This window comes from Ochotona princeps, chromosome 7, assembly GCF_030435755.1.
Source record: "Ochotona princeps isolate mOchPri1 chromosome 7, mOchPri1.hap1, whole genome shotgun sequence".
Taxonomy (NCBI): Eukaryota; Metazoa; Chordata; class Mammalia; order Lagomorpha; family Ochotonidae; genus Ochotona; species Ochotona princeps.
The window spans coordinates 46081051-46105988 of NC_080838.1; the positions used below are offsets into that span (position 1 = coordinate 46081051).

At 38.5% G+C, this 24938-nt stretch overlaps 1 protein-coding gene across 2 annotated transcripts in view; it reads right to left on the minus strand.

Moving 5' to 3' along the window:
* BANK1 (B cell scaffold protein with ankyrin repeats 1) overlaps positions 1–24938 on the minus strand; it is a 279826-nt gene that overhangs the window by 243494 nt on the left and 11394 nt on the right. For both annotated transcript variants that reach the window (XM_058666993.1, XM_058666992.1), the window contains exon 2: positions 2970–3368. In XM_058666993.1, the coding sequence (XP_058522976.1) occupies positions 2970–3368 (399 nt within the window). The remainder of the gene's footprint in view (positions 1–2969; positions 3369–24938) is intronic.

The window sequence follows — 24938 nt, forward strand, 5'->3', positions numbered from 1 at the left end:
AGAACCAATAACAAAATCCACATTTCTGACTCTCCTGATTAACCTCCAATATTCTCTTTACTCCATGACACATAAGGAGAACAGAACTAATGGTGCTATGATCTTGGCTGGGTGTTAGGAGTGGGTGGGAGATCCAAGACATCTGGAAACAACCAGCTAAAAGCCTACCGCCATAAAGGAAGTCAAACAACATAACTAAACATTCCACCATGAATTTTCCAAATGAAATGAATGACAATCATCTTCTTGAAGCAACTATATACTGCAGAATTGTAAGGTGGGAGGGAGAAGTGAACAAGACAAGAATTAGAGACACATTGATAGCTTAGGTGCTTTGCCAAAAATGTATACTGCAAAAAATGGTATAATGGAAAAAAAAGTAAAACAAGAATGAAAGAGAAATTATAAATTATACAGAGGAAGAGAAACCATGGAAACCATGAGAAAGTAGCATCAGTTGAAATGAAAAATGAAAACTAAGTAAATCAGTTGTTTATAGGATCAAAAAGATCACAGAAAAATAGTAGAATGCATCATTGACAAAAATGCATAATACACATAAAAGAAATTTCTGAAATATAAAACCATAATATTAGAATACAGAAAATATTTACCTGTAAGTCTAAAAAATTCTTTCAATACTTAAAACTTGAATCTACATTTGGGAAAGAAATAAAAATAAAATGGAAGAGTCCACAGTGTGGCAGAGCAAGTAACAGTGCTGCCTGCAGTGCTGCACCCTATACGGGAGCAGTTGAGTCCCAGGTACTCCAGTTCCAATCCAGCTCCCTGGCAAAGTGCCTGAGAAAGGAGTGGAGGATGACTCATGTGCTTGGGACTCCGTCACCAATGTAGGAGACCCATATGGCATTTCAGGCTCTTGGCTTTGACCTGGCTCTACCTCAGCCATTGTTCCCATTTGGGGAAGGAACCAGCGGGTGGAAGAGTAATTTCTCTGTCTATCCCTCTTTCTACCTACAACTCTGCCCTTCAAATAAATAAGCAAACCACTTTTGGAAATAAAATCAGAAATGAGCAAAATAATCCATGCCAGTCTGTCTCTTTCTCACTTTCCCTCTTTCTCTCTCTTCTGTAACAAGTAACTATTTTTTTGAAGTAATGAATTTGAAGAGGTTTCAATACTAGGAAACAAAAAGAAATGTGGTTTTTTTTGTAAACAGAACTATTTTCCCATAAGTGGAGAATAAGAGATATTTATTTCTTAAAGAAAACTGAAAGCAATTTCCAACAAACTGTTTGCAGTTGTTGTGTTGCCATGAACTTATTTTCACCCTTAAATTTTCTGTTCAATAATTTCATCTAATTGAAAGTTTGACAATGGGGTGAATGGAAGACACACACACACACACACAAACACGGAGGATGAGTTTGAGAGACTGACATTTTATATGCTTGTTTACTCCCCAAACACCAGAACAACCAGGACCAGGTCAACTTGAAACCAGGAATGTCGTCTGGGTGTCCCACATGGGTGGTGGAAACCAAGCACTTGAGTCATCCTCTATGTCCTCCAAGGATGCCTTAGCAGGGAGGCCGACTGGAAGCAGAAGAACCAGGACTCAATCTTTCAATCTATTAGGGGATATGAGCACAAACAGGAGCAGCTTTACTGTCTGCCTCACAACACCTGCTCTTCCAGAGAGCCGGTAACACCATCACTTGTGCTTGTCCCATGTTTAGAAATAACTAAAGGGAAGAGATTATGCCTGTGTTGCTGCTTTGAAGGCAGGATGATAGTGACTATGCTTAGAAAGTTTCAGATGCCTGGCCCAAGAAGCTAAAGTTCTTGCCTTGCATGTGCCAAGATCCCATATGGGTGCCAGTTCTAATACCACCAGCCCCACTTCCCATCCAGTTCCCTCCTTGTGGCCTGGGAAAGCAGTTAAGGACGGCCCAAGCTTTGGGATCTTGCACCCACGTGGGAGACCTGGAAAAGGCTCCTGGCTTCAGATCTGCTCAGCTTTGGCCATTGTGGTCACTTGGACAGTGAATCAATGGATGAAAGATCTTCCTCTGTCTCTCCTCATCTCTCTATATATCTGATTTTCCAATAAAAATAAACAAATAAATAAATCTTTACAAAGAAGAAAAGAAAGTTTCAGATGTCCAGAGTTGGTCAGGACAAGATGTGAAGAACTCTCATCCAGGAGCATTTCAGCATGATTTCAATCATGAGACAGTCATAAAAACCAACTATAATCATCTGTATATGTTAGACAACCATAATTAGAGAAATCAATTCCTCTCACCAAGTAACTGCAGAATTCAGGCTTTGCTCTAAGCAAATAAGTCAACTTTGAGTATCTGACACGGCTTCTATGCACAACTGCCTCACCCCTTCCCTGGCTGAAGGTGGAACTGATAGCAAAATACAGGTTGAGAAAATCAGGCAAGCATTTGACCATAACACCCCTTCCACATGTATTGAACACAGGTACATTAGAGAGAAGTTAAACCATTTTACAAGTCACACCTTTGGTGAGTATAGAAACTCTAGTTCATAAATGGAATTTTGTGTTCTCTTTTGCATAATTATATGCTTAAAGTTTTATTTAAAATAAAAAATGACACTCTTTAAACCATAATAACTGAGATCATACATCCATCAGCACAACTGATACTCTAATTATAACTCTGAACTCCTGATGACTGGTGAATGACAGAAGGCTGGACTGACTCTCAAGTCTTATCAGTTAAATAAAAAAGAATCCAGCTTCCCATATCAAACTATAATTTTGGGAGGGATAGCATACTTGCTCTGCCACAGCCATATCAGGTCTTCCTGGAAATTCTTTAAAAGCCATTTTCAGAGCTGATTAGCCTTGATTAAACCAAAATATAAGAACACTAATGCATCTTGTGGAAAGTACAAACTGCAAAAACTTGGCTTTCATTTATCCTCCCATATTTTCATTGATTTAAAAAGATAGAAAGATTTGCACCCTTACCTTTGAACAGCACACTCTCGATCACAGAGATGTAGTCCTCAGGCTCCTGTGCGGTTGAGATCTCCCATTTGCTTTCAGAGATATTTAATAATTGATAGAGCTGATCTGAAGTCTTCACTCCACAAAGCAGAGTCACTACACTTTCTGGCGAATGAAGAACCCTTTCTAGAAACTGACACTTCTTTGGGGTTAGGTCTTTGAGCAGGCTGTTTGATAATATCAAAAGTTTACAATTGTAAAAATTTAAGCGCATTAATTCCAAATGCTGCAGTGAGAAACTCTCTAAGCTATATAAGAGGATTCCTTCCCTACTCACAACATGAGAGAACACTTCCAGTAGGTAAAGAGCCCATTCTTCTGCATCTTCTTCATACAGTATTACGATATCTTTTATGTTTCCTGGAAACAAAAGCAGAAAACAAAGTATTAGCATTCTCATATTTGAAGTGGAAACACTAGGTGATATCATTGTGAAAACTGTTAATATACTGCATAGGCAATGTATGTATACATTTTTTACGCTAGACAGTAATAAGGTAATTTATATTATACTCATTATAATCATGTAGTATTAAAATTATCCTCAAAATGCAACAAAGTTCAAATGAGTCTGATCTATTTCACCAAACCAATGTAAATCTAGGATGCTCAACTGAAATAAGAGGCCTCAAGGCAATAATCAGAAATACTACAAGAGGATAGGACTCCTAAGCACGGCTCCACTGGAACCACAGATTTTACTTGGATTGTGCTTTTTTTTTCCTTTGAGCCATTAATTCTTGCTCTGCCAAATAAAGGTTTTTAAAATTAAACCTTGTCTAATAAATGAAATTATTTTTAGAAGAATGAAATATTTTATATTAAAACTTTGAAATCTGGCATCCAAGATAAAAAAGAATACACAATCGTATTACAGAATTCCATTCCCAAATAAGCTACAAAATTAAAACATTTATGAAATTCATTAGCAGAAACAAAAAGAAATACTATTTTATGTTATAAACTAAAATGCTGACCTTACAAACTAAAAGCAAAAGTTTGGATAGTTTTGTTGACAAGCCAGTTTTCCACCCTAAAGTCAGTATTGATAAAGATTATGATTAATCAGCTGATCTCAGAACCCCAGCCATGAAGAAACTATGTCAGCCAGTGGATTCTGAATGGATTTCATTGTGCCTGGAACGGTGAGATTGGCAGCAATTCAGACCTGTTGAACTATCAAAACTGCTTGAGCAGGACCCTGGGAGCATGCCCCACATCAGGATCCTGGGATGGGTGGGAAGCGGGGTGGGGCTTCTCCCTTTGTTTCTCCCCTGAGCCCAGATACAGAGGAAAAAATGTTATTAGTGTGGAAACAATGGTCTTACCCACTTTCTTGTAGCCCTTGGCCCTTTGTATCCTAATCAACTATGTAAGATTATTAAAAATAATAGTAATAATGATTATGAGTAACCAAACTGTCAGAGTGGTCATGAATCTCTGAACCATCTGGAAGCTAGTCTGTGGAAACAGAGAAAGCTGTCAGGACTCTCCACATGCCACAGAACCAAGCTGAGTTGGGAAAACCAGTCATGTCTTCCAGTCTCAAAATACCCCTGTGGCCAGAAAGGAAAGGCCTTCACAGGATCTTAGCAGAGACCATAAGGCAGGACCTGAGCCCGAAAAGAGCACACAAATTTTCCTTCTCTTATGCTTGTCCTGAAGACCATAAAAAAAATGGCAAATAGGTAAATTCTTTCAAACTCTAGCTCAGAAGGAAACCTAAAATGAGACATGAGAATCTAAATGATCATTTTCCCATTCCATATTAAGCAAATAGAAATTGTTAAATATCCTTAAAATGGGGGACCACCTTATAGGCCAATGAAATGCAACCACATCCCAAGACAAATTGAATTGCCTTAAGTTTAATGATTCCTACTAATGTCATTTATTTACCACAAAAAAGACAAAAACGTCACCAAGAGAGAAAAATTTATGCTTCGATTTCTTCATAGAAATTTCAAGGCCATCTTATTACAAATTATAGGAAAGTTCTTATAAAAATAGTTCTTAGAGGATATTCACATTTTGAAATATTGCACAGTCATGGTAAAAGAATAAACCACTGCTACATGCCAGGTTAATGAATCTAAGAAGGCATAATATTTAGGAAAGGAAGGAATGTGCTACACAGTTTTAGTTATGCAAAATTCAGGAGAAAACAACAAACTTGAACTACAGGATACAGATCAGCGTATTTGGGGCTGGGAGAATTACAGAATGCAAGCATGCATGAGAAGACTATTAGGTTCCAGAAATATATTTTGATTTGAGTGTTGCATCTATTGCTTTCCCAGGCACACTGGTAGAGAGCTCAATTGGATGTGGAACATCTGGGACCCAAATGACCATTCTAATATAAAATGCAAGTGTCAGAAATGATGTTTTAACTGACTGTACTGCAACACTAGCCCTGCCAAATGAGTTATTTAAAATACTAATTTTCTGTCTAGCAACGTAAAGTAAATGACAGCATTGTACAAAAAATTTATCAGAAAAACAGTATCCTATTAATTTTTACATTTTTTCTTTCAAATCAGAAATCTATTATTTACTTGCTCGTCTCACAATACACCATTAAAACATTTTATTTATTTAAAAGATTTATTATAATTTTAATTGCAAAGTCAGCTATACAGAGAGGAAGAGAGACAGAAAAAAAGATCTTCCATCCGATGACTCACTCCCCAAGTGACTACAACAGCCAAAGCTGTGCCAATCCGAAGTCAGGAGCAAGGAACTTCATCCAGGTCTCCCATGTGGGTGCAGGATCCCAAGGCTTTGGGTTGTCCTCAACTGCCTTCCCAGGCCACAGGAAGGGAGCTGGATGGGAAGCGAAGCTGCCAGGATTAGAACTGGCACCCATATGGGATCTTGGCACAAAGTGAGGATTTTAGCTGCTAGACTACCATGCCTTGCCCAAAGCATTTTAAGATTGAATGAAGTTTATATCAAGAATTTCTTTTCTAACAAAAACAGATTAAGGTACATACTACCAAAAGAATGAGACTAAACATAAATTAAAATCATCCCTATTGAATATGCACAGCTTTAAATAGCAGATTTTCTCCTTTTGAAAAAGATCAAATCCCATATACATGTTTTCATTATGCATAATTGAAAAAGACTGTACAATGCATCTTTTCAATGTTACATTTTTCTAACCAGTGACAAAAATATAGTAGAAAAGCAAGCAAAAATCTACCCATCCAAAAGTTAAGCTATAATGGATTCAAAAGTGACAAAACGAACATTAATCTTGATATAATAACACAGGCACACACACACTGTTACTTAAATTATACACTAAGTGTAACTGAATAGGTTTTATATGAAAACTTTGTATTATTATTTCTAACACAATACAGGAAGAAAACTGCATTTTTCAGAGGTGTTAATATAACAAAATACATTCTAAGTCATACTTCTTGTTCTGGGAAACTGGTTAATTCCACTTATTCATGCTTGTAAAAAGGAACAAGTATTTCCCTCATAATCTGCACATATATCTGTGTGTGGAAGCTGCTTGCTGCACACCCCACAACTCCCTGCCCAGCCTACTGGGCAGTAATTAAACACACTGACACTTCTGCCCGCTGCTTAGCAGCCTCAGCCTGTGTACCTGTGCGCAGAAGTGTTAAGAATTTAATGTAAGATAGGTTTGGGTTTTGGGAGGGTGGGAGGGATTTCAGCCAATGAAGTGACAGCATATTTGCAAAGAACTTAGCTTTTCAATTCTAACATGGGACAGTTAGAAGGAATGTACTACATCATGTTGTCACATGTAGTCATCATATAGTTCACAATGTTACTGAATAATAACTTCATACATTAATATACATACAGTTGATTCTTCTCCCTTTGGGGTTTCAAGTTACCCAACCTCTCACTCATGCTTCATGACCTTTGCCATATGTAAACTACCTGTACTTACATCCATTTCATATTCTTCAGAAATTGCCAGTCATGTATGTTTCTTAACTTAGCTCTTTCATTCCTATACTAGATGGTGCCAACACATAATGTTAAGACAATATTTTCCAGTATTGCAAAGAAAAAAGAAAATTATGTTGATATAAAGTCAGAATCTTCTGAGACCCTGGGTGATGTGTATCATACTGCTGGAAGACCAGATCTGGGGCCTGCCACCAACTCAGCGGTGGACTTGGTGGCTACATCCCAGGAGGGAAGTTTGGGGATGTGCAGGTGGGGGGACCACTAAGCAAGTACATCACAGATGAGGAATGAGTTCTGGGAACTTCCGTGGACCATAACCCTGCAACTGTACATAACTAACAGGGCTATGATAGGGTAGTTTGGAGGGGGGTGTTGAGCCAGAGGTCATGGCTGGGTCAGACCAGGACACCTGCCCCTGTAGGAGACCTAGTCTGGGCTGACTGGCATCAATCACAGCCCCCTGGTGCACAGGAAAGTGAGGGTTACTGCCTGGCAGGATGAGGCCACAGTACCCCTAGTGAGTGTCAGGGTAGGGTGTGAGTCATATCAGGTTGGGAATGACACTAACCAGCATGTGAGAGAACCAGGTCTGGGATCAGATTCTGAGGGGAATTTGTGGGCTCATTCCTGTGGGACTGCAATACCCACTGGTTTGCATGAGAGCTGGGGTGGTGATGGGCTGAGCTAGGCATGACCACAGAATATAAGACTCATGGGAACCAGGGTTCAGAGTAGGCTGGATTGGCCCAACTGCAGTACCCAGTGCACCCAAGAATTAGTGTGCTGACTGGCTAAGATACAGCATCCATAAGTACTCACAAAGGCTGAGAATAGGGAGGAGGTGGACTATTCTTGGTAAGGCCCTAGCACACAGATACACAAGCGATCTGGGTCTAGGAACAGGCCTGGTGGGGGAACTTGGGTAACTCACTTACTAGGCTATAGCTCCCACTGGTAAGCACAAAAGTTGGGGCTGGGTGTGAGCTAGACAAGGCAGGGCTGTTCCACTTGTGAGCAGGCATGTGAGCTGGCTGGAGGGAAGACTGGGCAAGCCTAAGTCAAGTCATAGCACACACTGGCATATATTGGAGCCAAGATGGGGTACAGGTCCTGCTGGACTAGGCTTTTGTACCTGCCTGTTTGCATGGCAACCTGGGATGGGGCAGATTTGGCCGGGCTAGGATATAGCACTCACCAGTGGCAGTTAGGACTGGGGGCAGGCTGGGGTGGGCCAAAGTAGGCCTGGCCAGCATGCAGCATGCAGCATCCAATGGCAAAGGCCAAACCAGGTAATGTGTTATACAACGTTGGGTTGGAACAATCACTGGCATGCACAAGATCTGTGGCTGGGAATGGGCAAACCAATTCACATTATGGTTGGGACTTAGGGCTGGTTGGGCTGAGATATGCTGCAGCACCCTGTCAGCATGAGCTGGAACTGGGGCAGGCCAGGAGAAGCCAAGCCGTAGCACCTGCCAGTGAATGCCTGGATGAGGCGAGCCATGCCAGACAGCTGTGGTACCCAACAGCACATGCAAGACTTGGGGGAGAGTGTGGTGAGCCTGATAGAGTGACTACAGGGGCTCCCTTGCTGAGCTACTGCTCTCACGTGTGACCATGACAGCTGGAACTTGGAGTGGACCAGGCTGAGCAGAGCTATAATACCCATTGAGCTGCATGTGAACTGGGTTGGGGGAGAGCCAGGTTGGGCTAGGTGACCATATCTGCTGGTGTATGCATGAGTCAGGGTAAGTGTAGGCTGGTTGAACTATACTGCAGCATCAGCTTGCAAGTGCCCAGACTGGGTGATTGTCCTGTCAGGCTAACCACAGTACCACCTGGAAGGTACAAGATCTATGGCTGGGAGTGGAACACTGTGGGCACCCCTCTGATAGGCTGCAGCTCCCACCCTTGAGCATGAGCGTGAGAACCAGGGCTGGGGACAGGTATGGCTGGACAGGTGTTAGCATCTACCAGCATAAATATGGGCTGGAGAGTGGAATCAGTTTGGCTGAGCTAGACTGAAGCACCCATTGTTTTGTGTAAGAGCCAAATGGAATGCAGGACAGAACAGACTAGTCTGCTGAACATACAAGCATGAACAGGAACTGAGGCTAGGGTCAGGTCTGTGGGGGATATTGGGGGTCACTCTGACTAGGTTACAGTTCCTGCTGGTATGCATGAGGGCTGAGTGTGTGGTGGGCAGGGTTAAGCTGAGCCACAGCATCTGTTGGTTTGTATATAAGATGGGAGGGGGGCCGAAGGATAGAACTGACCAGGGGACTGCAACTACCAGTAATACATGTGACAGACTAAGCCAGACCCTGCACTGTCTGGCAAACACAAAAGTGAAATCTCTTGAGTGGGGGTTTCTATGAGCTCCCCCGCTCCACCCGCCACTGGACCATTGGACTTAGGACTCCGACCATGGGAAAACCACAGGGTCTGTGATCTGATCATGGAATGCACATATTAGAGCTGGGCCTCCTCAGTTGCTGAGGCCTGGGCAGTAGATGGCATGCCCAAACGCACATGTGGGACATTGACAGCTATTGGGGCCTGCAAAGGACATCTGGTACAATTGCAAAGGATGAGGGCAGAGCAAATTGGACAATTCTTGCTAAGTGCTGACAGTGGGTATCTGGGTGAGCAGCAACTCTAATATAGACTGTCTCTGTCAATGGACCTTGGAATGATTTCCTCAATGTTGAAGCCACAAAATCAACAGCACTTCAGAACTATGAATACCAATTGGGCAGTGCCCTAGAAACATGCTCCACACTGAGGACCCCAGGATGACAGTGAGTGGTCATCTCCCACTGGATACTGATGCAATTGGGCTGCTGAGAGCAGTCCTCTCCCTTTCTCCGCTCCTCCTTTCTCTTAGACACAAGAAGAAAAAAGGGGAAAATTGGAGACAATTGTCTCATCCACTTTCCAACATGCCTCAACTTTTCCCAACCTAATCAGTGGTCCACTTGGGCATATATCCTTCTCAACTACGCAAACATCAAAAGTGAAATAAATTTATGCAAAAAAATCAGAACCTTTTCATTCTTTGCAAGATGCAATCATGTCTCATTGAGCAGCCAGAGAAGACATTCTGTTCCTTTTATATTAAAAATTATGTTACTAATTATGAAAGGATTATTTTTGCAAAGACCTCCTAACCTCACATCTGCAAACTGAAAATGTTCAGTTTTCACTCTAATCATTTTTGAAACCAACACATAATACTAAGAAGAACACAAGCACCTGATTGGTTGTTGGCAAAATTAACTGAAAAATGTATTGAATATGTTTATCACAAGTATAGAAAAATAGTCAAGAAAGAAGACTGTTTACACTGCAGAGAGGAGGGGACATATTCAAAAGTTCCTCAAATAATACAAGATAATTAAGGGACTCAATACACCTTAGTTTTTTTATTATTATTATTAATACACCTTAGTTTTTAAATACCTATGTTGTCTACATTATAGTTATTGGAATGAAAACAAAGAGATAATTCATGAGCACCTCTTCTGATAAAGATAGCATGAATGAAAAATGATTGCTTCTTTCCAATATTCTAAAATGGCTTGGATTAATAGAAGGAAAATGTAAGTCAAAATGTGGACAATATTTGTCTTGGAAATAGCCTTTCCATATCTCAAAGACAATGTATGGATGTTGGTAATGCAGCATAACAGGATAAGCTGCTGTCTAACTTGGCATCCCATATGTGTGCCAGTTCAGTTCCTGGCTATTCCACTTCTGATCCAGGATCCTGATAATGCTCCTGGGAAAGCAACAAAAGATGGCAAAAGCAATTGAACCACTTCACCTATTTGGGAGACTGGCTCCTTGCTCAGCCCTGGTCTTGTTGGCCAACTTAGGAGCTAATCAGCAGATGGAAGACCTTCCTCCCCTTTTTTCTCTGTAACTCTGCCTTTTAAACAAACTAAATAAATACTTAAAAAGACAATGTGAACTATATTTTGGAAATCAACCACTGATATTAATAATAGCAGCTAAATTTTGCAGTTTCAATATAAATCAGAGTCTAAAACTTGCATTAAATCCTCATAAAATTATATACAGTACTATTTTTATAATTATTTTTATAGTAGGAAATTTCATATGTTTAACTTACCAATTTATTAACTTGTTCAAGGTTGAAATACTTAGCAAATCCAGTTGATACTGAAGCCTGGGCATATAGCTCTCTCTCCAACTATGTTAGCCTTGCAGTCAACTTAAACACATAGGATGAATCACTAAAGTCTTTATTATAATTTCGTTATTTTATCTGGACCAAGAGCTCATTAGCCAGAATACAAATTGACCAAATCTTTTTCCTCATTTGTTTCTAGAGCTGAATATCATTATTTACATACTCATGCAAGAACAGACTGTATTAAGATATCTGGGTTTCAACTTTACAAAATGTTAGCAGTTCATATTTAAAATCTCAAACACAGAAGCCTCTAGACACACGTGGAAGTATTAAGACATTCCAAACATTAAGTTTGAGCAATTTTTTGCATAATATTATATCCTTCCTTTTCCCACTCTTGCCTTTGCAATATAGGATATTGATTCTATTTTAATTATCTACTATTTGTTCAAAAACAGAGTAATGGGTGTGGGTGTTAGCGAAGGAGGGAGGGAGAGTGACATTCTTTTCACTAGTTTATCCTCTAGCTAGCTGTAAAAATAAGGACTGGTGTAGTCTGAAACCAAGAATCAGAACTCTGTCCTGGTCTCCCACATAGGTGGCAGGCTACAAATTCTCATACCACCTTTCTAGGTACATTAACAGGGAGTTGGGAAGAAAGTGAGCCAGCCAGACCCAATCTGGTTCTCTGATAAGGATGCTGGTGTTATAATTGAAAATTTAACCAGTCATACCACAATGCCAGCCTCAATTCTAAGACATGGAGTATGAGACAGTCCTTCATTTTATGTTGCTTTCTAAAAATAACTGATCAAATGAAATATGCTACAAATTTTAAGGTAAGTTCTGATTTCTGAGAATTTGAAAGAGTAAAAAATTAGATATTTAAAACATTGCATTTATAACCTCATTAAAACATAGTTAAAAAGTTATTTTTCATTAAATACATATACATAGTCCCTCAACTGTTTCTCATGCCCCCAATTCACCCTTAAGTAGTGATTTCTTTAGGACCTGGCTTATCTGTGATCTCTTCGGATTGATTGATTGATTCCTTTCCACAAGTGTGGCCTCCATGTCTACCTCAATGGAAAGCACGACCACAACATCAAAGCATAAAACACAGACGAAAGGTTTATTTATTGCTCCCCACCCCATTCTAATTTTGAAAGTTGCTGTTCTCTTATGTGGCTTTTTTCCCCCTGTTCCTCTCAATATGGAATACCATTATAGTATCTTTAGTTAAGAGTCTTTAGTGGAATTGTTTCCTGCCAGGATACTAATAAATACAAGTACAAGGAGGGCTCATAGGAAACAGAATCTCTAGGATGGTTTTAAGAATTAAGTTGCTCTCCAAACTGTGGAGTAGAGAAGCAATATTCTAGCAAATGGAAATAGTATATGGGCAATGTTACAGCACAAAGAGAAAGACACCTTAAAGACCTAAATGTTCTCCATGGATTGTTAAAGATCGAGTGTCAATGGATAGGTTTTACGAGATCATACACCTATGGACTTCAGTTGACATGGTGGACTTAAGAGTTACAGAGAGGAAGAGACAGAGAAAAATCTTCCATCTGCTAATTCACTTCTCAGTTGGCTGTAAGATCAGGGAAGACCAGGCCAATACCCAAAGTTTTATGCAGGTTTCCCAAGTGGATGGCAGAGACACAAATACTTGGCTCATTTTCTGCTGCTTTTCCCAGGCCAAAAGCAAATGGAACAGTTGGGAAATGAACTGGCACTAACACAGGAAGTCAGCATCACGGGCGGCAGCTTCATTCCCTACACCACAACGCTGGTCTCCTAGACTATTTTTAAAGAGTTATTAGACAAATAAAAGTACAGCAGAAGATTGGCTTTGCCCGAACTTTTCAGTATGGCTTAATGCATTCAGGATTCTGCTTCATATACGATTCAGGATTTAAGCTGTTATCTCAAAAGCCTGCTAAGTCAGGAATTACCTATTAGAATCATTAATCCAATTTTGTATTCCACTGGGACTTAGTCAATAAAGCCATGAAACCAGAATGTCCCTTCAATGGTAGAAAGCAGGAGTCAGCAGGCAAACTTTCACTAAAAGGCTAGATAGTCAATACTTCAGGCTTCAGGGATCAAAACTTTTTCAGAAAAACTTTTTCCTTCTCTTCTCCCTTTCTCCTTCTCTATGGCCTTGTAAGTGTAAAGACACTGAGGGTCTACAAACTGTATGCTATTTGGGTATCCAGTAGTAGTCAGCTGACTCTTTTTCTAGAGTGTTCTGACTCTGTTCCCAAAGATTTAAGAAATCCATTCATGTAAGTCACTGTGTTACACATGCATCATCTATAGAATGCAGGCAAGAACTAGAAGTAGATTTTTGAATGGAACTTCTTGACAACATGAGGAATAATGAAGTCTGGATTGCTAGAAAATGAATGGTAGCACTGAATCATTTGAGAAAATACTAGTGATCAAATTGTTTTTTCACCGTCCCACTGTTGTGGTAAATAATTGATCTGTGCGTCCTTAGGAAGAAAACATGTGTACCTCCTGTGAAGCCTCTTTATACACAAAACAATTCTAGAGTTGAATATAGAAACTGACAAAAATTGCCATAAAAAAAATTCAGAGGCTCTTAATTTAGTTTCTAGGTGTTGAGGCCTTTGTATAGAAGTCAGGTCCCAAAGGAAAACTCTTCTATGCTATTAGGTATTCAAGTTTTCATCAGAGCAAAATGCAGCCATGTGTACTGGGGAAAGAGGAATGCCTAGATTATACAATCTGCAGGACCATCTTCTAGTGAGAATTATTAGAAGGTGTCAATTGGCACAGGTCCCCAAAGACCCAAAATATCACTATGGTACAAGTGTCATGATGAATGACATTTTGCCTTGAATATACCTAATAATGGTTCCAGGGGCACCATAGTGATTGACTCTGGTTGTCTTTCTAAGCCAAGAAAGTATACTGACAATATATATCCACAATAAATGTCAACTGGCAACAGAATGAAGGGTATCATGGCAGAAGGGCAGAAAATGGGAATTTCTGGGAAGATTGTAAATTAGTGCCACCAACAAAAACTCAAAAGATGATTGTTTCTTCTCAGTTTTGTTTACTTCACCAGTTCATCAGTACAGAAGCCTTGAGATTTGTAAAACTTGGTTTGTAAACATAATCAAGTATTATTAACTGCTGTTCAACTTAGGTTTGTACTAGAAACAAACCTAAATAAACTAAATAAAACTTTTTCTAAAAAAATCTCATGTTTTTTTCATATTAATTTCCATGAAATTTATGAAGGAAATCTACATACATGGGTTTCAAGATTTTTCTACCTCATAGCTTACATTTAAAAATTTTGATGTGCTTTCAAAATCCATTTGTGTCAGAGCATACATGAACCATGTTGAAGATGAGAAGCCTACAATATCAGCAAAATTTTTAGTCTTACAATGCCAGATGTAGACTATTTTATTACTTTCTCTTTAGACTATTTTTATTATTTTCCATGATGCAGTTTTGTAGGTATAAGGAATCCCCCCGCCCCGCTTCTCTGCCCTATTCCCCTACTATTTCCTCTCTTGCCATATTATTACAGCAGTGTAGTCCTCCAGTAACAGTTACAAGTTCAACATTCTGCTACCCCCATTGCACTGTATGAATAGACAAAGGTAGAAAATCTAGCTAATTATTGAGGTGCACTTAACTCATTGGGAGTCCTCTCTTTATTTGGGAGTAGAAATACATGCTGAAGCTTTTCTTCACTTCCAGGTATGTTAGCCTCCATTATACAGTTCATCGATAAGAACATATATTGCTTGTACACCTATGTCTATTTATTTTGTATGTTGCATGAAAATTGCATTATATCAGATAGAACATATGATATTTGTCCTTTTGAGGTTGGCTTATTTCACTTCCTCTTACTAAAACACAAGATGCTGAATTTCACCACTTGATGGGCCTTTATGACAAAGTTTAGGTAAAATTAAATAATCCACTTGAATTTAAAGAAAAGATGGCATGAGCTATGGATTTTTATTGAGGAAGAATGGAACATAATATGTACATTTCATTTTAGAATTACGTACACATATTAGGCTCCTAGAAAATAGGAAACAAAACCTATAAGATACTTTACTGCATATAATGATTTTCATGTGTTCATTATGGCTTGAATAAAGGCAAATTTGATTTGAACTCATGGTTCCAAGCTTTACTTTGTGAGAAACTGAACCTGTACACCAAGCATTTGGCTACACTGATAATCAACAAAGGTACACAGAAAATTTGTTACAGATGTAACTAAGGCTGTTATACAATCAAAATTTCACAGGTTTTATATGGGTGCAAAAAAATTCATTTGGGAAACACCTTGCTCTATGGCAAAGCATTTTCCACAGTATTCATGCAAAGAAAAAAAAACACAATTAGACAAATATTAGGGGAATGAGGATAGATATTTTGAAGACACATAACAGATGGGTCTATGCCTCTAGAGCAGATTTATGTGACTTCAGTTGTTTGGAAAGTTTGTGTATTTCTTAAAATCAAGAAGAATACTTAGAAATAAAATTTGTGTTGTTTACACTTCAGTATTCTTTACTAAAAAATATGTGGCCAGCATCATGGTGCAGTGAGTAAAGCACCCATCTATGACACCGGCATCTCATGTGGATGCCAGCTACTCTACTTTCAATCCAACTGCCTGCTAACAGCCAGGAAAAAGCAGCCAAAAATGGCTTACCTGTTTGGGTCCCTGCACTCCAGCAGCAGACCTGTATGACTCTCTCAGCTCCTGGTCAGCACTGGCCAGTGCAGCCATCTGGGTCATAAACCAGCTGATGGAAAAATTTTGTGTTTCCCTCTCTCTGTGTAGCTCTGACTTTCAAACAGATAAATGAATCTATTAAAAAGTTGGTCTAACAAAAAATGTAGCCAAATTATTTCAAAAGCAAATCCAGAGCAAGAGTCAACTCTTTAACAGACTAATTCAAGGATACAAAATATACACACATTATATATATAATGTTTTCAATATATATATTATATACTCATAAGAATTTATGCAATCATAATTTGGTAAACATCTATCCCATTCATTAAAATAATTTCTGTATCTCTCTGATCTACAAAATGCATCTTCTTTAAATATCAGGATATTTTATCACAATTGAAACAAAATGATTCCTTGACAAAATCACAACTGATACACATGATATAACATAGGCCATAGTATTAACCTCTCAAAGTATGTGTAAAGAAGTGTACACCATACTTGAAATCTTATTTTTGCTAGTTTACTGTATCAGTATAGAAGATACAGATAACCTGGGGACCAAGATTTAGAATAAACTCATAATTATCTTCCAATTCATTTTTCCTAAAATTTGAGAAGCAGACAGACTCTGCTTTCATCCACTGATTCATTATGGAAATATACAGAATGGTTGATGGGCTGAAACCAGAAGGGGACTCGATCCAAGTCTCCTGCCTGGCCAGCAGGGATGCAATTACTGGTACCATTACTACTGCCTCCCAGTGTTCCAAATTAGCAGAAAGCTGGAATCAGCTTTAACTCCATCACTCCATCACTCTGCTGCTTTTCCCAGGCCTTGAACAAAGAGTGAAATTAAATGTAGAACAGCCAGGACTCAAACTGGTACCCATATAGGATACCACTATTGTATGAACTAGTTTTATCCAATACACCACAATGCTGCCCCCCTCCACCAACATCTACCTGATAAGTAAATTTTGTTGTGGTATTCCAATTTTCACCAATTGCTGTTAAATTTCTATAACAAGCAACAGAATATGGCCTTTATAATTCTTGAACTGTGGTCTATGATCACTTGTGGATAGGTGGGTACACTTTTTTAATTCCGATATTTCACAATAAAAACTTTTTCAAAGATACAAACCTAATTAACGAATAGCAATTTTATAGGAAATAAAGGCAATGACTGAGTACCCTCTTTATTCTTTTGATCTATTTTACTTCTTAAAAGTTTATTTGAAAGGCAGAGTTACAAAGAGAAGGACAGGCAGAGAGACAGGGAGACAAAGATTTTATATCTGCACATTCACTCTAACATGTTTGCAATGATCATGATTGGACTGATTGAAATCAGGAGCCTGGACCTACATTTTGATCTCCCATATGACTGGTTAGGGCTTAAGTGCCTCGACCATTTTCCACTGCTTTCCCAGGAGTATTTGCAGAAAGCTGGATTAGAAGTAAGGCATCTAGGACTTAAACCAGCAAGCAGATGATATTCCCAGAATTACAGGTGGCAGCATAACTTGTTGTGCCATAATACTACTGCCTAGCATGTTTTTTTAAAAAAATATCTATTTGAAATTTATAGTAAGAAGGAGAGAGAGAGAGGAAGAGAAGGAGGGAGGGAGGGAGATGAAGACATCTAAATCCTGTTTTGCCTTCATGTGGCTGCAATGGCTGAGGCTAGGCCAGCCCCAAACCAGAAGCTAGGAATTCCATCTGGGTTTTCCATATGGATGGTAGAAACTCAAATATTGAGATTATTTTCTTCTGCTTTTCCAGGCAAATTAACAGGGATTTGTGTCACAAGTAGAAAAGCTGTGTTCTGAACCTGTGTCCATTTGGGATGCTGGCATTGTAGGCAATTGCTTTATCCTATTGCCCTACAATGCTAGTCCACTCAGTTCTTCACAGTGCTTGATGACTCAAAGCTTGAAAAGGAATATTCATTAGTGCATCCTCACTTTTCTCCCCATAAAATCCCTAAGTTGTTTTGCTGAAAAATAAATCGATTTTAAATGTGCCACATTTCTAAGTCATGTTTGTTGACATTCCATTCAATGGCAATAATATCAAAATAAATTAATATGAATGTTATGTTTCATATTATTCATAGTACTAACATTTTGGGAAAAACATTTTAACTCAATTTAACTCAAAAGCAGAATTTTAAACTAGAAAAGCTTTAAATGATGTTTGATACTTTTCCAGTCACACCATACAGTTGTACTTAACTTCATATGTCAGTATTAACTCTGATTCTAGCTTCAAACCATACTGAAGACAATATTATTGATAAGGCAAAGCAAAATTACTGTCCCTTCCTTGGTTTTTCAAATAATCAAAGAATATGGGAACAGATCAGTTGAATTGAAATTATTCTCTTAAATCCAATTTTCAAGTTCTAGGTATGAAAAAGAGAAAACTGGGTTGGTATTTCCTTGCTTCTCTGTTCTCACTCTACAGTAGCTCCTTTTCTTTCCAATCATCAAGATGGTACACATGGTGGAATAAGACTGAGCCTAAGACTGCATGAGACTCAAGATGATTTCATTTCCTCTTTTTGTGACCTTGAGGCCTATTTGATGCTTTAAATGAATGCTGTTTAACTTGTACTACTAAACATATAAACCAAAGATGTGATAAATCCTCCATGCCTTCTAACTCCAAAATGGTAACCTGCAATTTAATTACATTGGCATGAAGGCGATTACTGCTTTGACACTGAAGTCTTTCAAAAGATTTGTGCTGCACAAAATCATATTCATATCATATAATTACACAACTAAGAACATACCTTTAGAAAACACTCTATTAATTTCATGCCAAAATTCACATCCTACTGGAGTTTAATGTACCTTAGAAGAAACTACATATTAGAAACTACCTGCATACTGAAACAAAGAGTAGGAAGGATTTTATGTAGACAAAACTAGTGAAAAAGTAGCATCCTGATGTCTGATGCTATTCTTGGTAAAAAAAGGAAACAGACCTACAAAGTGTGTCTCCTACCAGCCACAGATGCTCTCCCACGCCTGCTGAGGCCTACATAAGCCTGGTAAACAGGACTTCTAAGTAAGGCTCACATCACAGCAAGTGACACAAGCACCAAGCAGCTCTAGACTCACCCTCAATGCTGTCACAGCACGCTGTAAACTATATTGCTCCCATGTCATGACTACCCTCATCTCAGAGAGTGGTGAAGGGCCTCTTTCCACTGGACTCACTTTTGAGCTCATAGACTCTGAGCTATCAGAACTGAGGCCCAAGACAAAACGGTTGTGTAGAGAAGCACCTAGACAATTTTTTAAGTTTGTCTGAATAACACTATAGCATGGTTTTTGTACACTGATAATATTTGACACTACATCTAAAGATTATAGTCACAATACTGTTTTCACTGATGTAAAAAAGAAGATTTTAGTCATTCCTAAGGGAAAATAATTCCAAATGGGTTATAATATTTATTAAGGAACTAAATGTGAACAAATGACTCAATCAGTAAAATTTAACATGTTCAAAATCTGTCTTAATTCAGCAAAGTGATTTTTGTGTATGAATTAAGGGCCAAATGCCTAATGACAGAAAAGACACAATATTTGAAATTCTGTATCTAAACATTTGAATTACAATGCCTTATTGAAATTTATCCAAGTCTGTAAGAAAAACATATATGTTTTCTGAAGTTATTTCATGACATGTGCTTAATTTTAGGAATATTCAATTCTACACTAATTTTTACTAAGATTTTTTTTCTAATTTCTATTTCCACAAACTAGATATCAAACTAGGAAAATTAACTCTGAACTCAGGCACTAACATGGTTACTGATTATTGATACCTTGTACATTATGGAACACTAAATTTTTCTGAACTGAGATGAGGAAGTATTGGGAATTTTATTTGACATTAGCATTTGACATTTTCATTAATATCTGCTTTCTTTAATATTTGGCATTTGGCAGTGTAAGACAATCTATGCATTAGATTCATTAAAATGTGAACTTTTAAAGAAATGCAATCTCAGAATGTCACTGTTGTTTATATCATATTTTTCTTCTCTTGCATTATCATGTAACAGATACTGTTCATCAAAAACTGAAGCTCTACTCCCAAATAAAAGATAGACTCCCAATGAAGCTGTAAAATATATCTGGACAATAGGACCCTGGAGTTTCTACCATTGTCTAGATCTACAATGTCAGGAAGTAGCATGAGGGACTTCGATACAGTAAGGGACCCACATAAGTAGCAGTACTGTTTTTGAAGGACTATACAATTACAGTAACATAGGGGAAATCAGTGAGGAGGAGGGACAATGTGAATGAGAGAGAGAGAGGTATGTAGGGAAGAGGAATTTCTGAGCTTAAGGAACTATAGCATAAAAGAAAAACATTTTTAAAAAAGCAGAAACTGAAATTCTAATATGTAACACACAAGTGTTGTGAAGAATGTATTCAAATGAATGCTTTAAATTTATTCTGAAATGCTTTTAGCAACCCATTTGTTGAATCTCAGCATCTAATTTTTACATTTATATAAATAGCTAGCCAAATATATTGTTGAATGTTTCCCTATGTATAAACTTAGAGTTTGTAAATACATAATTGATATACAAAATTTTACACTGAATTCTAGCATATCCCTACATGCTAAAGTAATATAGAATTATAAAAGATCAACAATAGACATTTAAAATAAACAAACACTTCTGAATAGATGGATAGAACGATGGGTAAACAGACACTTCAGTTGATTCTTTGTAAATTCTTAATCATTCAACACGATTGAATTTAATAGGACAATTGTCCTAAGCTTCTGTGACCTCCAGTATAGATTAACATTTTATTCATTGACTAACTTTCTACTCATCATTTGGATTTTTCAGATGAGTTGCTTCTGAAATCCCATGGGATAATTTACCGAAATCATCAACATTAAAATGCTTATTAAAATACCTAACAACAACTCCTAGGGGAAGAAGATCATTAAAAGGATATGCTTTTGTGTACAGGCTTTATCGTTAATCATTTCTGAAAAAAAATACTGCTCTTATTTTAATAGGACCAATGAAAAGTTATAAAGCATAATTCCTGCCCTTAAATGGATCAAGATACTATGAAAACAAACTTACATAAATTACTTTAACACAGGGCAGTTTATTTTGATGGGTTACTAAGATTTCTGTTTGAAGAACACTGTAATCTCACGTAACCAAGGATTAGCATAAAAAGTATTCTCTTGGTAGTATCAATAAAAATGTAAGTAGTACAAAACAAAGAATTTAGTGTAAATCAGAAAGTTCTCAATTTTTTAAAGTGCCTTTGGCAAATATACCTGTGCTTTTATGACCTGATATTTAAAATTGAAAGTGTATCATGAATAAATGAAATTAAAATTACAAAGTCATAAACATAATGCAAGATCTTTCAAATATATACATACACAATTCAAGACCATTAATCAAAATTGTTCCCAGCGTAGAGCAATGTTATAAATTATAATTCCACTCTAACATTATTCCATATTCTTCAAACAGTATATAATACACGTATATTACCACTGAAAATTAATCTTAATCATTATGCCACATAGTGGTACACATGGCAAACTAGCACACTCCAATGGAAATTTTAACATTAGCCAAAAAAGACTCATTGAATAATTTGCAACCACTGGTAAGAAATCCTTCACATTCTCAGACACTAAAGGAAAACAAATTATTGACCTTTTAAAAAGGATGTGATAATACCTATAATTCTGTTCTCCCACAATATATCTTTAAGGCATCATGACTAAGCACATTTATGTAATAGGATCACACAGGCTTTTAGTACTAAGACACATAGATGGTTAAACATTTCAAGAATTGATCTTACTCCACCACTAATAATCTTTCAACCTTGTTTAAGTGACTTCCTATACTGAAAATATACAGAGAACTGAGCATCATAGCACAGCAGGTTGATTTGTCATAACGGGATGCCCACATCTCATATCACAGGACTAGATGAAGTCTCACATAATCTGTTGGTAACCTGCTGTTGCTGTCCCGGGCGGCAGGTGAAGGCCCAAGTGGTAATCCATCTGCGAAATCCAAATGACATTCCTGGCTGGCTTCCCCCTGGCCCAGCTCTGGCTGTTGTGGGCATTTGGTGAGTGAATTACCTGATGAAAGATCTCTCCCCCTCACTCACTCTCCCTCTAAAACGAGGAAAACTAAGACAGTGGAGAAATTGATCATAGAGATAACAAAGGAAGCTTACTGGCATAGGGCATGGCTCCCAGCAGTCACCGACTATGGACAACAGTGAGGATTATAATAAAGGTTACCTAAATGCTGCATATGCTTACAATTTGCCAAAGACTGCTCTGGAGTACCACAAACATTAGTTTAAGTTCATAACAGCTATGTGCTTTAATTATCCCATTTTGCTCTCATGCTAATAAAAATAAACACCTTGCTACAGTTCACACTATTTGTACTAGTATGAAATGTCACTGCAGCAGTGGCGTCACTGCTGACAAGGATTACGAAACCAGTAAAACTGCCGACTGTGGAAAAACAAAACAGTGATTTGCACAGGTATGTCATAATAATAAAAATTAAATAGCTTGCCAAATATCACCACCTGAGAAGAACACTGATATGTTCTTCAGTTTCAAAAGGCACAGTTTTACAGGGCAGGGACAATGGCTCAACTTGCTAATCCTCCACCGGCAAGGGTCAGCATCTCATATATGTGCCAGTTCATGCTCTGGCTGCTCCACTTCCTCTTCAGTTCCCTGCTTGCGGCCTGGGAACGCAATGGAGGATGGCCCATGGCTTTGGGACCCTGGACCCAGCTGGGAGACCCAGAAGAGGCTCCTGGCTTCCTCTGTATGGACCCACCTCTGGCCTTTGTGACTATCTGGGCAGTGAAGTAACAGATAGAGGATGTTTCTGTCTCTTCTCTGTAAATCTACCTTTCCAATAACAAATAAGTAAACATTTTTTAAAAGGCATAGTTACATCCCGTTTTATTATTTCTAAGCTACACTAATGTTGCTTAAAATGGCTAATGCACTAATGTTGCTTAAAATGCACTAATGGCTGATGGCTATAGTTCTATCTGTCCTCCCTGCACTAGTTTTCAGAGTCCACTTGCCCTTAAAAAGCTGCATTTGTTTCTTGATGCTGCTGTAGCAAACTACCGCAAGTTAGTGTCCTCACAGAAATACAAGTTTATCTTAGGGTTCTAGCAGCTAGACCTTCGACAGGAGCCTCACTGGGGGTATAACCAGGGTCCTGGCAGCACCACATTCCTCCTGGGAAGGCGTCCACTTACATGTAATGTCCTGCTTCTGAAGCCATCCCTGTCCACGCCTCATGGCCTCATTCCTCGTTTTCAAGCCAGTGTCTTCACACCAAGCCCGCTCTTCATGCAGCCATTTCTGTGGTGCCTGGCTCCTGCCTCCTTCTTCCACTTAAAACCGATTCTTGTGAGTACATTGGGCCCACCTGAGCTGATTAGTGATATTAGGCCCATCTGCAGCCTCCCTTTGCAAGTAATTTGAAGTAATCAAAGGTCAGGGATTGGGACATGAGCACTCTGGGAGGGAACACGCTTGTCTATCACAACTCCTGACTACCGTTTTCCACTCTAGTTCCTTCTCTGCTTCACCTAATGTCCTCTCAAGCAAGCATAATGTTGAAGGATATGTTCTGCTCTTTCCAAACAGTGATTTAACAACTGAAATGATCATCCTTTAGGTCAAAGCAAATGGTACATTTGAAGAGTCAGCAGGGGGTTGAAAATTCCTTTGAGCATCCAAAGCACCAGACGGATTAGTACTGTGTCCTTACAGTTCATAAAAAATTAGATACTGCTTATATAATATTTTGACAATTACTTTAATCACATCTGTGTTACATCTCTGATAACTTAATATTATGCTAATGACCATCACTACAGACAATACTTTTCTAGCAAAACATCATAGGCAATTTACTTCCTGTTATCTCATTTGCCTCCAAAGATCTGGAAAGTCGTACACTTTATTAACTTTTAGTGTTATCAGCAAGAAACTCTTGTGTGTCTGTTCTGTTTTAAAGAATTTATGTTAATTTACAAACAGGTAAAAATATCGTTTATGCTAGTAAACTAGTATAACTAGTATTTTATTTGCGACAAAAGTAACTAGTATTTTATTTGCGACAAAAGTAAGTACCACATGGGAAGAATTTTATGATATCAATGTAGATACAGACTTCTGTAAAAATGGGCTTGTTTGAGAGACCTACACTGAAGAAGAGCCCAGGCTTCGATTCAGGATAACCTGAACTAAAATCCAGCTCCATGAGTAATTATCTGTAAGGCCTGAAGCAAATAAGTAAGCTCTTTGTGCCTGGTTCCCACAGGTGGAACACAGGATAACACCGTCTGTGAAATCTATTGCTGGGAGAATTAAGAAACATAAAGTATGTAATTAGCATAATGCCTTACACCTGTCAGTGCTATAGACGGGATCATTTTTAAACTTTTGAAAAGTGAAATGTTCTTCGGATAAACTTTAGTTTCCAGTGGGTCACGTGCAAACTCCTGTGTCAAGAAGTCATGGAGAAAAAAAAGCCCCGGGCCAGCGCAAATAGCATAGTGGTTAAAGTCCTCGCCTTGAACGTGCCAGGATCCTATATGGGCGCTGGTTGGTATCCCAGCAGCCCTACTTCCCTTCCAGCTCTCTGCCTGTGGCCTGGGAAAACAGTCGAGGATGGCCCAAAGCCTTGGGACCCTCTACCTACATGGGAGACCGGGAAGAAGCTCCTGCCTGGCTCCTGGCTCCTGGCTCCTGGCTTCGGATTGGCTCAGCTTCAGCCATTGAGGCCGCTTGGGGAGTGAACCATCGGACAGAAGATCTTCCTCTCTGTCTCTCCTCCTCTCTGTATATCCGCCTTTCCAATAAAAACAAATAAATCTTTTAAAAAATCAGCTCCTATATCTGCTTCCCCAAATTATCTGATTAGAGCTCTTGTGTTGTCGAGAAGTCACACTCTCAGTGAGCC